The following is a 14,817-nucleotide window of genomic DNA, read 5'->3' on the forward strand; positions in this document are numbered from 1 at the left end:
AGTTCACCTCCTCTGAAAACATCCAACCCCACCCCCCACCCCCCCAAAAAAAAAAAAAAGGCTTCACATCGCATGACTCCATTTCACGCTTTTATGTACGATTGTGAATACATTATCCTTTTCATGGTGTGCATAAGTTCAATACTCCCTCACGTACTTCAAGAAAGTGATACCACATATCTCTTCCCCGCCCCCCCCACCTCCCTCCTCCTCCCCCCCCACCTCCCTCCTCCTCCCCCCCCACCCACCCACACATGCACGCACGTGCGTGCACACACACAAAATCCCCCACCATGGCACATACTCATGCATGCACATAAAAACACATATGTGCAACTAAGTGCACATACAACTATGTACACATAAAATAAGAAAAGGATAAATAACACAACACCCCTCTTTCAAAACTTATGAATCATGATCTCTACCTTGGAAACAAAAGAGCAAGGGAATTAAACCCTCTATAATATAGATCTTATGATATTTCAGCAATGTGAAAGCTTTCCTTGAGATGGTTATAAGGTCTATCTGGAGAAAATCCAAATCCTCACTAGTATTGGAGGTATTCAAGGATAAGCTACATCATGTAGGTAACTTGAAAGGGGAAAAAAGAGAGCTAGGTTGACGAGGTTCAAGTGTGACAAAAGGGATGTTCCTTTTCATGAATCTAGAGCCTCTTAGAATACATAGTTTGCTATTACATTCCATTTGCATGCATCAAAGGCACTACACTCTTTGTCTTTGTCTCTTCAGTAACAAGGGGCACGGTTTTGACCTGCACATTTCACACGAACCCATATAAAAGAAAAAAAGCACGAAAAAAGAACCCATACAAGGGAAAAAGAAGAAGTAGAAAAAAGAACCCATATCATGATCCATGGTCAAATACATCCTTCCAACCATTTCAAATAAAAAGATCCATTGAGGATGCTCATTCTTCATCACAAGCAGCTACTTATCATGTGTAGAAGGTTTCCCTATTCATGTGCACATGGTGAGTACATTGTGTACATAGTTCAAGCTGGCAAACACACATTGTGAGCTAACAGATTTGTAGATAGTTCAAGCTGGCAATCACAAATTGTGAGCTAAGAGATTTGTAGATAGTTCAAGCATGCAAGCACAGAATGTGTCGAATTCAACAAGCACTCAGGATTTCACAATGTGGACTAACAGGTTTGTAGATAGTTCAAGATGGCAAGCACACATTGTGGGCTAACAGATTTGTAGATAGTTCAAGCTGCCAAGCACAGAATGTGTCGAATTCAACAAGCACGCAGGATTTCACAATGTGGGCTACCTAACAGGTTTGTAGATAGTAGTTCTTTCAAGCTCGCAGAATCAACAAGCACGCAGTCGATTTCTTCATCGAGCCTAGCTCTGAAAAATGTGTAATCCAGGCAGGAATCCATCATGCTATCTCCACGCTAATTGTTAGGTTCAATGCGTAGGCAGATTTAGGGTCGTCAAATCACCAAGGCCACTATGATGGGTTTGAGCGTGCGAGCGGAAATGGTAGGCGATTACGCATAGAGCTCCAGCGTGCTTTCTTGATTTTAATCTTTTCACTTTATGCAATTCTCGTGGGATTGTCAGGAGGAGGCATAGCAAATTGCAAAACGTGAGAAAAGGCACGCAGGTTTTTATCAAGCCTGCTCTTCAAATGTGTCAATGGGCGCCAAAGAGCAACTGCAAAACGTGGGCTTTTGCGATGATTGAGACAGACATCAGTGGACAAAGGAAGCCATACCAGATCGCGATATTTGAGAATGTAAAACATCTCAAGGTAACGACGAGTCTCACGCCTGCCAAGTTTTGAAACGTATTTCCAAAACCCGTAAACACGGGTTAGTGTCATCAATCTGTCCGCGTATATTTTCCAAGTGTACCTATCCATTTGCAAGAATCCAATAAGATGTCTTATTTCAACAGGCGTGCAAAAGAATTAACCGTATCGCTCTGATAAACCCCAAACCTTTCATAAATTCGCTGTAATGCCGAATCCGAAATCCTTTTCCAATACTCTGGATCGTTCCGGCATTTTTCGAAAAACTGTACGATTTTTGCACTAGATTCAGCACCGTTGTAAGGGTCGATGTGGAAACCAGAAACCCCATCTACTATGATCTCGGCAGGTCCTCCTTGGGATGTTGCAAATGTTGGAAGTCCACATGTCATGGCCTCTACGACGGTGAGTCCAAAAGCCTCATAAAGAGCAGGCTGCACATCCAAGCTTAAGATGATTCAGCCGCAGTTTCTCCTCAAATTCGTTCATTTATAAATCAAATTTTCAGCATCAAGAGCACTATGAAAATTCTTCCTGTATGTGATGTAAAATTTCATGCAAGCTTAGACATACATATCATCAATAGCAGCAATTTCGATGTCAAAAGATGAATAATAAATGACAACGTGGTCTATGAAGGAACTACAGGTAAATGCCTATGGTTGATTCATGATCTTGGAAATGGCATACCTGTATGAAAGCACCCCTTGTGTCTGCAATGTATCTGTACAATTCCCCATTCCTTACACGGTTCTTCTGTGCACATATCCATCTAAACTGACCAAAAAGATTGTATTCTTTGATAAGGTTATGCATTGTCTTGATTTCTTTTACTTCCTCCCGATCTCTTGACTTCTCTGGATTGATATCACCAGCAACCACTACAAGGTTGACCAATTCACGTAAGGCAGAATTCTCACCGAACCACTTTACAAGTCCAGTGATGTTCTTCACACGGTCCAAGCGCGCCATAGAGAAGATGATTGGTTTTTTTCGATCATTTAGGAAACCTCTGTTCAAAGAATAATAAATATATTAATTAATGTCCTGGCTTTTGCACCTAGATATCCATTGTAATCTGTTGTGAAGAAAAACTACATTCTCATTGCTGCCAACAAGGATAAGGAGTGCTTCTTTGCTTCATCTGTTTCTCACACGATGAAGACAGCATTGCCAAAATCTTATTAGTTTTAACCACCCTTGTCATATATCAGCCTTCTAATGGCATGACAGTTAATTCATACATTCATTAATGCTATAACAAGGAATAGTACATCTTGTGTGTGCGTGTGGGCGGGCGGGCGGGTGTGTGTGTGTGTGCGTGTGTGTGTGTGTGTGAGAGAGAGAGAGAGAGAGAGAGAGAGAGAGTAGTCCTGGGGCGGGGGGTTGAAGGAGGAAAAAATGTAATTCAAGGGTATGCAACTGACATATGCTCATCTGTCTGATTGGGGCTAAACAGGAGCTCCTCGATGTCCTCATAAAGAGATTTCAATCGCCGACTTTCATCCGTATGAGGGAAGTATATATTCATATCTGCCCCAGGTGATACAATATTGAATTTTGGATCAAAAACATCAATGCCATTGACCACGCGGTAGCATCCTGGAAGAGTGAAAGCTATATGGCTTTCATATTGTCCAACAGAATCTTGACTGCCCACAACAACAGGTTCACAACAAGTCTCGCCAAAGTAAGCCAACGTTGCAGAGAGAAGACAACATCAATGCAAAGATAAAATGTACCATGTATCTCACACACCTCCCTGCTATCTCCTGGTAGGTGCTAGTGACTATGAAGTCAGCATGGTTCATGGCAATAAGATCAGCAGTAAATTGACATGAAAAGTGGTACTTTTCCTCGAGGTCTTTCCAGTAAATATCTGACTCTGGATACTTTGTTTTCTCCAGGGCATGTGCGATATTACACTGCAAGACCGGTGACGGTTAACTCAATTCTATGCTTAACTAAATACGTAAATCATCCGCAAATAAAGATGCCAGAAGCACCAACGTTATGTCTACGCAAGAGAATTAGTTTTAAAACTTTTTTCAAATGAATATGCACAACCATGAAAAACAGAGGCTAACCTGTGTAATTCCGAGTTTGTGGGAAATCAAAGATGCAACTAGATTCCCGTCACTGTAATTCCCAATGATCAACTCAGGTGGAGCATTCAGCTCAGCAAAAATTTCATTTATTGCATCCTGAAAAATAAAGGCAGTTGCTGAACTCAGGATGGACTTCTGTAAGTGATCTCACAGATATTCATTATTGAGCTTCCCAAGTCTTAATATTTGCTAATATTCACAATCATAGGATGCCAAGGAGCCACTGCACTTTGTTCCTTTTGTTTTGTTTTTCTTCCTTTCACATGATCGGTGGACTGCATTCAAGCTTAGCCCCGCAACCTAAATCCATGATAATTTGAACAATGAATATCTTGAAAATGAATTGAACCAGAATCCCACTGAGAAAAGGTTTAGGTAGGCAACCTCAGCGAATCTTTCCAGGTAAGGCCAGATGTCAAATCGAGACACCCAATGACGCAATATGCCTTGGTCAGTGTGAAAGGGAACCCTTAAGATCCTTGAAAATTGTGTACCGCTTATTTTTTCGATACGTTGGTTGCACGTTGTCCCTTCAGATTCAGGAATAAGACGAGTTACCTGTACCAGTTTAACAACATTATCATAATCCAATCGTGTGTCCAATTTTCTATGGTGATTGGTCAGGGTGTGCAAATACCCATAAAATTTTTCAATATATGTGCTACCCTGCTGGATGAAAGCCCTGAGTCGTACATACCACAAGAATGTTTGGTTTGATATGGAGTCCTTGTTTCTTGATGTCCTCAAGCATCTGGTACTCCAGTGCCCGCACTTGGTCCAGAATATAAACCACCTATTTCATGTACAGAATAAGAAATCGCAGTAGAGACGTGTAAATAAGCCTGATTTTAGTTTGAAACGTTACTAAAATGTAAGCTTAAGCAAGACCTGTCCCCCTGTATCTGGTAATCCAAGGACATTGGCCTGTCCAAAGTATCCATGAGGTGATAGAATGGCAACATTGAAGACCATTGGGATTCTTCCTAGAAATTTCTCCAAAGTTTCTGGATCAGGTGCTTGAAGTATATCGAGTAGCAAGTGTATCATTTCTAATACATGCTCTGTTGTATCCCCCCATCCCTTTTCCAGTCCCAAATCTTGCAATCTGCAAAACGATCTCAGGATGAAGGACCGACCACAAATACATTATATCAAATGGAAAGAACTTTACAGTTAGCATACTTGTGTTCAAACTCCTCATATTCCGTGTCCTTAGGCAGCTTAACCAACTGCTCTTCTGCTTTAAGCAGGGCAACTCGAAGCTTCTGTAGAGTTGGGATTCGGTCATTCAGCATTAATGTCTGCATTGTTTGTGAAGACGTATCAGTTTACTGTGATAGTAGCCCAAAGAAGAGAAGGAAGAAAATACAACTGTTTTGACTGAACGTTCAAAGTATAATAGTTCTCAGAAAAGCTTCAGTCGTACCTGTCCCTGATATTTGTGTGTTCTCAAAAAGTCAAAAAGAGGCTGCATACTATCCGGGTCACGGAAGAGTCGAGAAGAAAGATGCCGATTCAGAAATTGCACTCCGTTACCAATCGAGGAAGGTATAGTTAATCGAGGAAAGGATGCATTGAATGGCTCAAAATCCAGCTCCAGGACATATGGATCTTTAACCCTGCATCAACATGAGTAAGCAAAGATCTACCCGTGTAAGTAAGCAATCCCAATCAGCACTAGATGTGGGGGCATCCATGTTTCGTGTATTTCACTGAATAAAGATTTAGCTGCATCTTTCTTAGGAGCCCTCTGGCCTCCTTCAACGTAGAAAGCTTCTCCTGTTAAAGTAATAACTATTTGGCTGACAAATACCTGAATGCAACTAAAAAATTACACGATCCCTTCTTCTCTTACTTCAAAAGAACCTTAACACACGGGAAGGTCTATATGGGAGGAGAGTCACACACCGGTCATTAACGAGCATTTCTTTGAATTCGAGATACTCCGATACGGTGAGCTGGTCAAGGGTCAGTTCATCCACATTGACACGGACATATTCCCAAACACCAGGCTTGGACCGCACTGCCAACGCTACCCAGGGCGGGAGTACAATGGCCTCCTGTTACAGACATTCAGCACTTGCAATCAATTGAACTTGACACGTGAATTACGCACTAAGGCAAAAATACGGGAACCTACGGCATTCTCAATTCGCTCTCCTTCGTAGATGTTGACCACTAATAGGTAGATCTTGAGGATTGTTTCCGAACTTAAGTTTCTACTTGTGGGCTTTCTAGATTCTATTCGAGAGGTGATTTCTGGCTGTTCCATCTTTCGAAACAAGATAAGCACCTGAGTAGCTTGCAATACGAGTCCAAAAGTTCCATCCTTGAGCTTCCGAAACTCGTCATCAGAGCCACGCGCAGCGCTTTCAAGTCCGCCTAAAATCTGATTCGGTTGCAAAACTGTTTTCCCTTGAGCAACGTATCTGTGACAGGAACGCATGTCAGCAATGTGAGATTTTCAGCATCCAATGTCACGACATTGTCAACGTTCAATGTCCATCGTGATTCACCACCAACTTTCAAAGAGCTCTGCGTGCATTTGGCATTGCTATTGCAAGTGTAAGAACCGGGTGGCGAGATGCTCGATAAACATACTAAAATTTAAAATTAAAACGACACAAAGGGAGCATCAGCATACCTCGAGAAAAGCGACACGAGTTCATTTCGGTGCTCGAATAGGCAATCTTCCACGCGATCTCGCATGCTAAGGATGCGCGAGAGGGCGGGTTTGGGCTTAGCAATGGCTGCCATAGATGCGATGAAACCTGAAGGGATAGGCGGATGGAAGGGAATCAAGAAAAGGGTGCAAAGCCGAAGATTGGATCAATTCGAAAAACATCTCGCGGAGGAGATAAAGACATCTCGCGGAGGAGATGAAGGAAATCAACAAGATCAAATCCGTTTGCGGATTTCGACCGCAGAAATCAAAGGTTGGATGCAGGAATCACAAGCACCTCCGCCAGGAAATCCAAAACCTGTGGCTGCCGCCCGAATTACAACAAGATTGAACGGTCGAAGCCGAGCTTAGAACCTGAAAATCTTCGTCGTGGACATCAAAATCACTGTCGGGAAACTTCCAATTGCAAGCAGAAAAGTCCTCGGAAAGGTAGAATTTGTCGGAAAGGGCAGATTTTCTTCGCCGGATCACATTCAAGATGTTTTCAAAAATATCTCGATTTTCTTCGCCGTAATCCTCCGAATCCTCAAACTCCTCGCCGGAAAACATCCCAAATCTCGCGGGAGCACTCCCAATTGCCACGTGTCCGGCTGGCGGCCAGCATGGCGCCTACTTGGAGCCTCCACAATGCGCCACGTATAGCTCACTGACCTCCACGTGTCATGTTCCGGCTCGCCATCCACGTGGTGCTCTGGCACAGCGCCACGTGGACGCACATGGGGCGCCTGCCACATTAGCCTCTAAGCCTCGAGGCCCCGTTTCAATTATTACTAGACATGTTTATGTTTATGTTTATGTTTATGGCAAAGGCCAAACAAAAAATCCCCCAAAAAAGAAAGAAGTTTTTTATAGCATGAAGATTAAAAGCCACATAGACCAATTCCCCATGTGTCATGTCATGATGTTTGGTCAAAACGTGGATTTAGTACCCCCATCTCTCTTATCCTAAGTCCTATGTGAACACTAATTTATGCTATCTGGAACTTGGACGTCGAGACATTCTCATCCTTGACGGTGTCCAGCAGCTCTTAACACATGTATAACTAACTACAAGAGCTCACTTGTTTCGTGCCACCTTGGCATTAAATTTCCATTTTCCACAAAACTACATAACCATGCATTCCATACAAGCCTTGAAGACTTTGTGACTACCTACCAATGGTCCTAAGCCTTGAAGACTTCGAGACTACCCACCAATGGCCACAATGTCATAAGGCCCTAAGCCCTTCCAATTGGCAAAGAGGGAAAATGCCTATTTTTAAGAGTAAAACAACCAGAGGAAGCTGCGACAGCCCAGTGGTAGGGCTACCAACCTACCAGGGCCACGACCCTCGTTCAATCTCCTTAGGGGTAGAGGCAGGGTAGGATGCCCCTCCATAGCCTCAATTGGGTGTGTGAGTTGGGTGGGTGAGATTTATTGTTATTATTTTTTAAAGAGTAAAACAACCCTTCCTAGCCAATGCTTTAGTGATTTAAAACCTACATTAGATTTTGCTTCACCTTTATTCCAAGAACTAATTTTTATGTTGTTTAATTTAAAGAAACAAATTACAATCAATTGTATGTAACAGCAAACTTGATTCTATCACACTACAAACCATGTTTTCCAAAACAGTTTTACTCACAACCAATTGGAGATTATCAAATACCTTCCATAGATTTAGCTACCATGCATCCAACTAGGGCTCTCTAAAGATGGGCCTCTTCTCTCTCTCTCTCTCTCTCTCTCTCTCTCTCTCTCTCTCTCTCTCTCTCTCTCTCTCTATACTGAGGGGATTCTTTTGAATTGTGCTTTATAAAATGCAAAATTTTTGCATAGCTTTAACATTAAGTGCTATCCGCTCTCTAAGGAGGGACCTCTTACCTTAGTTTCTCACCAGCAATAGGCAATTATGGCATAGCTTCCATAGCTTTAGAAAGTTGAATGCACCATCCTCACACTTATAGAGTTCGTATCTTTTCCTTTAAATCCAACTTTGGCACAATAGCTTTGTTTGACACCAAGGGTGAAGCCCACCTCATCTTTTAGGATTCATCCTCCACAATTAAGATGGTGGAAGCATTACCAAGCTTTTGTCTCCCCTAGTGACATTTTCTCAAGGGAAGTGGGTGCTAATTGAGTACCCTAGTAAAATTGCATGTGTACTAAAAGTAATGAGGATGACAACTCATTGCTTTCCTTATTGTTTTGCAATCCTAGGGACTACCACCATGTGGTGCCTATTGGAGATATGTTCTAACTACAATTGGCTCTGGTAAACATGTGCATATGTGTGTTGGGGTAAGTATGATCAAGGGCTTGCTCTATGGTGCATGTGTGCATCTAGGGGAGTCACATGTGTGTTCATGTGTGTTATAAAGGCACATTAAGTGCTATGATGTGTCTAGTGTGTGACCTAAGTGATGATGTAAGACAAAGGCAATCCCACTGATCTAGGGGCTGATTGCCACTGATGTAGGGGCTGATTGATTCCCACTGATGTAGGGGCTGATTGCCACTTATGTAGGGAAGGTATTACCTTCTCCCCCTTTCTATAAGAGAGACCTTTCGCTCACAATCATAATAGAGAACTACCATCTTTCTTTCATTGTGCTCTCACTCCTCTTGCAAGATGCATCTATTCTATCCTACGGGATTCTACACTTGGTATCAAAGCTTTAGGTTCTAGATCTAGTCTAGTCTAGCATTAGATGCTATCTCTAGCATAAAACTACTAGTTTCTCAAAACTTCTTCATCTCCTCCATTTTCCTCCTTCCCCAAATCTTTGAGAGCTCTGTTCTCTGCATTCAAGCGACCATTGCCCAAACCCTTTGAGCTGCAAACTCCTCATGTATGGGCGAACTTCCAGCTGTAAGCATTCAGAGAAATTTCGACTGTACGTGCAACGCCAATACTCAAACTCCTTGACAAACTTTCGCGCAATGCCGCCTCTATACTTACCTATCTACAAATTCCTCTGAGCTTGTGCTGGAGACACTGAGGGCAAGCTGCTGCTTAAATCTGAGCTCATTTGGACAAGAGATAGAGGAGAAAATGCCAAAAAACCAATCGATTTTCTCAAGTATCTACAGGGCGACCTGGCGCAACATTTTGCCACTCCTTGCTGGTAGCCCTTCTCTGGTATAAGGCCCTTCTTCTTGCATAAAAATCCCCTTGAATAGAGCTATGAGCTGTGAGAATTGCACCCTCCAAGTTCTGGTGTCTTTGTTTTGGACAGTTTTGACAATGTTGTGAGTTTGATGCTACATTAGATGCTACTTTAGCATTTTTGATGTTTTAAAATGTTGAATAGTATCAGTACAACTGTGGCTACAGCATTCCTTTAAGTTGCTATACCTAGATTTGCTTCGAATACATTTAGCCACCTCTATGAAGCATGCAAGTGAAAGCATCATTTCCATTATGATTTGTAGTATGGAATTTGGTTACAAGTCTTTGCTACACTAAATGCTTGTACCTTGAAATTTTTTAACTCTTTCTAGCCTTGTAAGAGAGTAGACACTGCCCATTCTGGGTTAGACCCTCTCATGGCTACCTTCATGAATATGGATAAGTTTAATGGTAAAGGCTTTCACACATGGCAGATGAAGGCTAAGTTTGCATTGATGAGGGAAAAACTCTGGGGGCTTGTCAAACCTGATTCAACTTCTTCTTCAATAGCCTCTAATGCTGGAGAATCCTCAGCTCTGACACGCCTGGCAAGAGATCCTGCTAGAGAGGAGAAAGCCTATGGCATCATTGCTCTTGGCTTAGGAGATGACTATATTCATCACATTTCTGATTTAGAGTCTCCTTCTAAAGCTTGGCAGAAGCTTGACATTATTTTTAGTCCTAGCTCTCACATCTCAAAATTGTCACTTAAGATTGCTTTCTTTGAATTGAAGATGGCTAGTGGCACTCCTTTGGCTGCCCATTTCAATTATATGTGGAGTCTCATGACTCAACTTGCTTCTATCAACTCTCCAATCACTACAGATGATGCAATGGCAGTGTTGCTCAAAAGTATGCCTGAAGATTATGATCATGTTGTTACCACTTTGAAAAATCGGTCTTATTACTGCTCTTCAAGAAGAAGAAAGGCACATGGAACTCCGGAGAGGCAATGACACAACCTATGCCATAAAAACTCAAAAGGGGAAGTTTTCACCTTGCAAACATTGTGGGAAGACTAACCACCTCTCAAAAGATTGCTTCAAGATCAATCCTTGCAAACATTGTGGCAAAAACAATCACCATGAAAAGTATTGTAAAGCCAAAAAGGAAGCAACTACAAAGTGCCAATCTACTTTATGAAGACTATGCTTTTTAAGCACTTTTTTGTTTATCATCACTTGGTCAAATTTTGAGGTTCTCTGCCTTGAGTAGTACTCTAAAAAGAATATGTTATGTAAATCACCTCTGGTCACCATATGATGTAGACCATGTGATATGTGTTTTGTCTATCCCATCTCTGTGAACCTCACACCCTTGGGAACCCTTGCTAGCATGAGATCCTAGCCATAGATTTATCCTTGACCACCATGAGATGGCATGAGAAACTATGAGACTAGATGTATCCTTGACACTGCAAGAGGCAAACCCTTGAGGGAGGGTATGTTGGGATAAGTATGATCAAGGGCTTGCTCTATGGTGCATGTGTGCATCTAGGGGAGTCACATGTGTGTTTGTGTGTGTTGTAAAGGCACATCAAGTGCTATGATGTGTCTAGTGTGTGACCTAAGTGATGATGTAAGACAAAGGCAGTCCCACTGATGTAGGGATTGATTCCCACTGATGTAGGATTGATTCCCACTGATGTAGGGGCTGATTGCCACTTATGTAGGGAAGGTATTACCTTCTCCCCCTTTCTATAAGAGAGAGACCTCTCTCTCACAATCATAATAGAGAACTACTATGTTTCTTTCATTGTGCTCTCACACCTCTTGCAAGATGCATCTATTCTATCCTACGGGATTCTACAATGTGATGGTTATCCAATGTGTAATTTTCTAAAATTGTTGGATGAAGAGTATCACTATTGTCTAGACCTTAAAACCAAGTTTTCCTTAAGTATAATGTAAAAAAATACTCATCTCTAACTTCTAAGTTTCAAAATAGTTGGATGAGAAGAACTAACTATTACTAAGCCTTAAAACCAAGTTTTCCTTTGAGGTTAATGTAAAAAGAATACTCATGTTCAACTTCTCGTTTTCCAACTACAAACATGGAATGCGTTTCCAAACTAAATGCTTAATTGAGTGAAGTACTGAAAGTCTCGTGTGGCCAAATAGAGTCCCTTTTTAAAATTTGCTACTCTTTTAAAATAAGGAATGTGCTATTGTAGAAAGAATTATCTAGCTGAATCTATGCCTGGTATTGCAATGTTGTATAAGATTATCACTAATGATCTAACAAATTGGTGAGACTTTGTAACATTTTCATGGAGTGACACATGAATTCACAAGTCATAATGTTCCAAAGGTGCATTGATGTATCATTCTTTCACAATTAGACAACCCCATTATGATTTGATGGTTGTTCAAAGATGTAGTCATTAAGGCATCTAAAATTCACAAATTATAATGCTCCAAAGGTGCGATGATGGAATTACAATGCCCCTCATGATTTCATGCTTCTTATTTGTAGTCATTAAATGTGTGTGCCTAAGGCATCTAATATTCTAGCATTCACGACTCTACTTTTAAGGGCATTGGTTGCCAATCTACAAAATGAGATTGAGGTTGTTAAGTCCACTTTGATCATGTTAGGTACTTCTAATGTTCAACTCTTTGGGAAACCCACAAAATGAGACTGGAGGCTATTAGGTCCATGAAGAGCACATTAGGTACTTCAAGGACTTGTAAGAGAGGAACTCGATTGGGACACACCTTGTGGATATCTCCCTCATACACTTGAGAAAGGTTGGCTTGCCTTAGCTAATAAAACAACCTTACAAAGATGGGAAAGATGCTCTTACCTTATTTTGTTAAACTTTACTTGGTATTTTCATGAAGATAAGTAGCTCGCAACAACGATGAGGCTAAAGTATGCGTGTGAAGTTTTAAGCTACAGTCCACAAAGAAAAAGTACTCTCACTTATGTAAAGGGTGCTATCAAAAAGGGTTGCATCATACTACCAACATTTCACGAAAGATACAAAATCAATATTAGTCATATGTAAAGCAAAGAAAAATCTAGCATGGATGTTCATGTAAGACATGTTTGAGAAATAGCAAGAGTGTCTTTTTTTTGTTTCCCCTCCTTCACACAGCCAACTACGAGGGGCCAACCACCCATGGCCTATGTTCACAGGGAGAAGGTTTCCTTCCTTGAGGGGAATAGAACGTGGGCAATCGCTCAGGTGAGAGAGTGCCCAAAAAACCTAAGTTGCCGCAGCTCCTTCAAAGCATGAATGTTGAGACTCTTAGGAAGGATATAACAATGTACTATGGATAATTTAGAGTTTCTCTAGCATTAGCATAACAATGTTCGAAAACTTCATTTTCTACGAGTTTCTCTAGCATAATGTTCTAAAACTTCATTTTCTTAGCATTAGCATAACAATGTTGGAAAACTTCTGCAACTCGCTTTTGAGATTGATTAGCTAAGTGAAATCCTCTTGCATTGATTCTCATGTCCGTTCACATTTAACTTTTCTGAGCTATTTAGCGTTTTAGCATAGGCCATTGAAAGCAAACAGCACCCGGAAAGGACGCTCCCCATCATCCGGCGCAGTTGTTCATCAGCCACCAGAGTTTTTCCCGTGGCGTCGATCGGACTGGAAACCTGTAAAACACTGCACGTTGCTCCCATTCTCACGTACCTGCGCCAGACCAAAACGATTGCTGAGGATATCAATGGCTTATCCTTTTACATGAGTGTCTTTGTAACTAAACGACTTAGCTGCAATAGAAATGAACATGAGAAATTCGACTACATGGGTAACAATTTCTTTGTAACCAAAGAAGTAAGTTTATTTCATACATAGTTCCTTCGCAACGAAAGAAGTAACGTGATAAGAATAGAACAGTGACGACTCAGAGCAGATATTTCAGGAAGCAGACTGAATAAATGGCCATGGGAAAGCAGGGTAGAATGTTCGTATATCCGTTCGAAAATGGATTTGCGCAAGCCTAAATATACGGGACGAGAATCGAGCGAAGTGGGTGAGGAGCCGCAAGTACAAATCTTACTTGCAAATGAAACAATTGAGCGCTGAAGACGTTGCTACTGAAGCAGAAGACCTGGTACTGAAGCACAAGCGGAGACTGGGACGAAGCCTGGCATATATACTCTCCTAGACACACAAAAATTTATAAATCGGTGCCCAGGAACTTTCATCGATTCCAGTCCCACATCTCTTTCTGGGATTCCTCTCCTCATTTTTATCTGTTGAAGTTTCTTTTCGAGTTAGCATACAAAGCTGTACTGACAGTATCAAACATGAGGTACCGGGCCATAATCAAAATGAACTCCCGTACGGCATACCAAGGATTGAGAGATAAGGCTTGGACATGGATGGTTTTACCACCAGCCACATCATACAAGAGTGCATTATCAGAAGGTTGACGGTCGAAAGGTTGATGAAAGGTTGATATACTTTTTCGAAAGAAGAAGCGACCACCTACCAACTGCCCAACTTTCGCAATTGCATTTCTCGAAGCGCGGGAGCGACTGCATAACCTCTTTTCCTTAGCAGCTCATCATTCTTCAAATTCTTTACATCAATCTAATGACTCTGCAACAAGACAAAACTTGGAGCCTGCATCTCAGCCCCCTCTCATCCAGCTTTCGCTAACTGACATTCATCCATCTCTCTTACTTGCAACTCTTGTTCCACCTCAGTGAGTAATAGTGTGTTCACGTGAAGTGGGCAGGTTGCAAACAAGGTTGGCTCTGAGATTTCGAATTAGGTTCACGTGTTGCACTTTTGGAGAGAAAACCTCCTTGCTACCCGAGCCCCTCCTCTTGAATAGGTTCCCAGTCTTTGTTTTGCACCTATTAATTAATTACTCTCGCGGGCACGGATGTTAAGATATGATGTCGTGTAGTTCATTAGTTCATGTTTTTTTTTTTTGGGGGGGGGCCATGGGGGGCGGCACCACGTGTCTCCATTCCTTCCAGATTGTTCCTTCCATCGCCTCGCGCGAAGTATAAAGGACTAGAGAGGGGGAGAGAGCAGGCATGGTTGCGGGGTGAGGGAAGGGGGAGGTGGAAGGGAGTGAGAGGGGACTTGAGGAGAGAACTGGTGAGACAAGC

The 14,817-nt window shown here is 41.9% G+C and overlaps 1 protein-coding gene across 2 annotated transcripts; it reads right to left on the reverse strand.

The window, feature by feature from the left end:
- Positions 1-463: 463 nt before the first annotated feature.
- On the reverse strand, positions 464-13,827 carry LOC147880385 (sucrose synthase 3-like). Of its 2 annotated transcripts, XM_087371295.1 has the most exons (16): positions 13,752-13,827; positions 13,262-13,381; positions 6,188-6,323; positions 5,803-5,954; positions 5,321-5,513; positions 5,077-5,195; positions 4,783-4,999; positions 4,592-4,687; positions 4,279-4,452; positions 3,874-3,990; positions 3,545-3,711; positions 3,214-3,438; positions 2,477-2,798; positions 1,976-2,220; positions 1,751-1,889; positions 464-775 (listed from the first exon to the last, which is right to left on the reverse strand). In XM_087371295.1, the coding sequence occupies exons 2-16, from the start codon at positions 13,369-13,371 to the stop codon at positions 698-700; spliced, it is 2,490 nt and encodes an 829-aa protein (XP_087227421.1). In that variant the 5' UTR covers positions 13,372-13,381; positions 13,752-13,827; the 3' UTR covers positions 464-697. The 2 variants fall into 2 exon arrangements, with proteins under 2 accessions (XP_087227421.1, XP_087227420.1); XM_087371294.1 differs by lacking the exons at positions 13,262-13,381; positions 13,752-13,827 and adding an exon at positions 6,539-6,716.
- Between the last annotated feature and the right edge of the window lie 990 nt (positions 13,828-14,817).

This window comes from Dipteris shenzhenensis, chromosome 32 (assembly GCF_047967505.1).
Source record: "Dipteris shenzhenensis isolate YYH24624 ecotype China chromosome 32, Dip_SZ_1.0, whole genome shotgun sequence".
NCBI lineage: Eukaryota > Viridiplantae > Streptophyta > Polypodiopsida > Gleicheniales > Dipteridaceae > Dipteris > Dipteris shenzhenensis.

Excerpts from the sequence above, each read along its gene's own strand:
- LOC147880385 (XM_087371294.1), bottom strand. The coding sequence starts at position 6,651 with ATGGCAGCCATTGCTAAGCCCAAACCCGCCCTCTCGCGCATCCTTAGC. Across the intron at positions 5,514-5,802 it reads GAAATGCTCGTTAATGACCG|GGTTAAAGATCCATATGTCC; the intron begins GTGTGTGACTCT and ends ATGTTGATGCAG. Across the intron at positions 5,196-5,320 it reads CACACAAATATCAGGGACAG|ACATTAATGCTGAATGACCG; the intron begins GTACGACTGAAG and ends CAAACAATGCAG.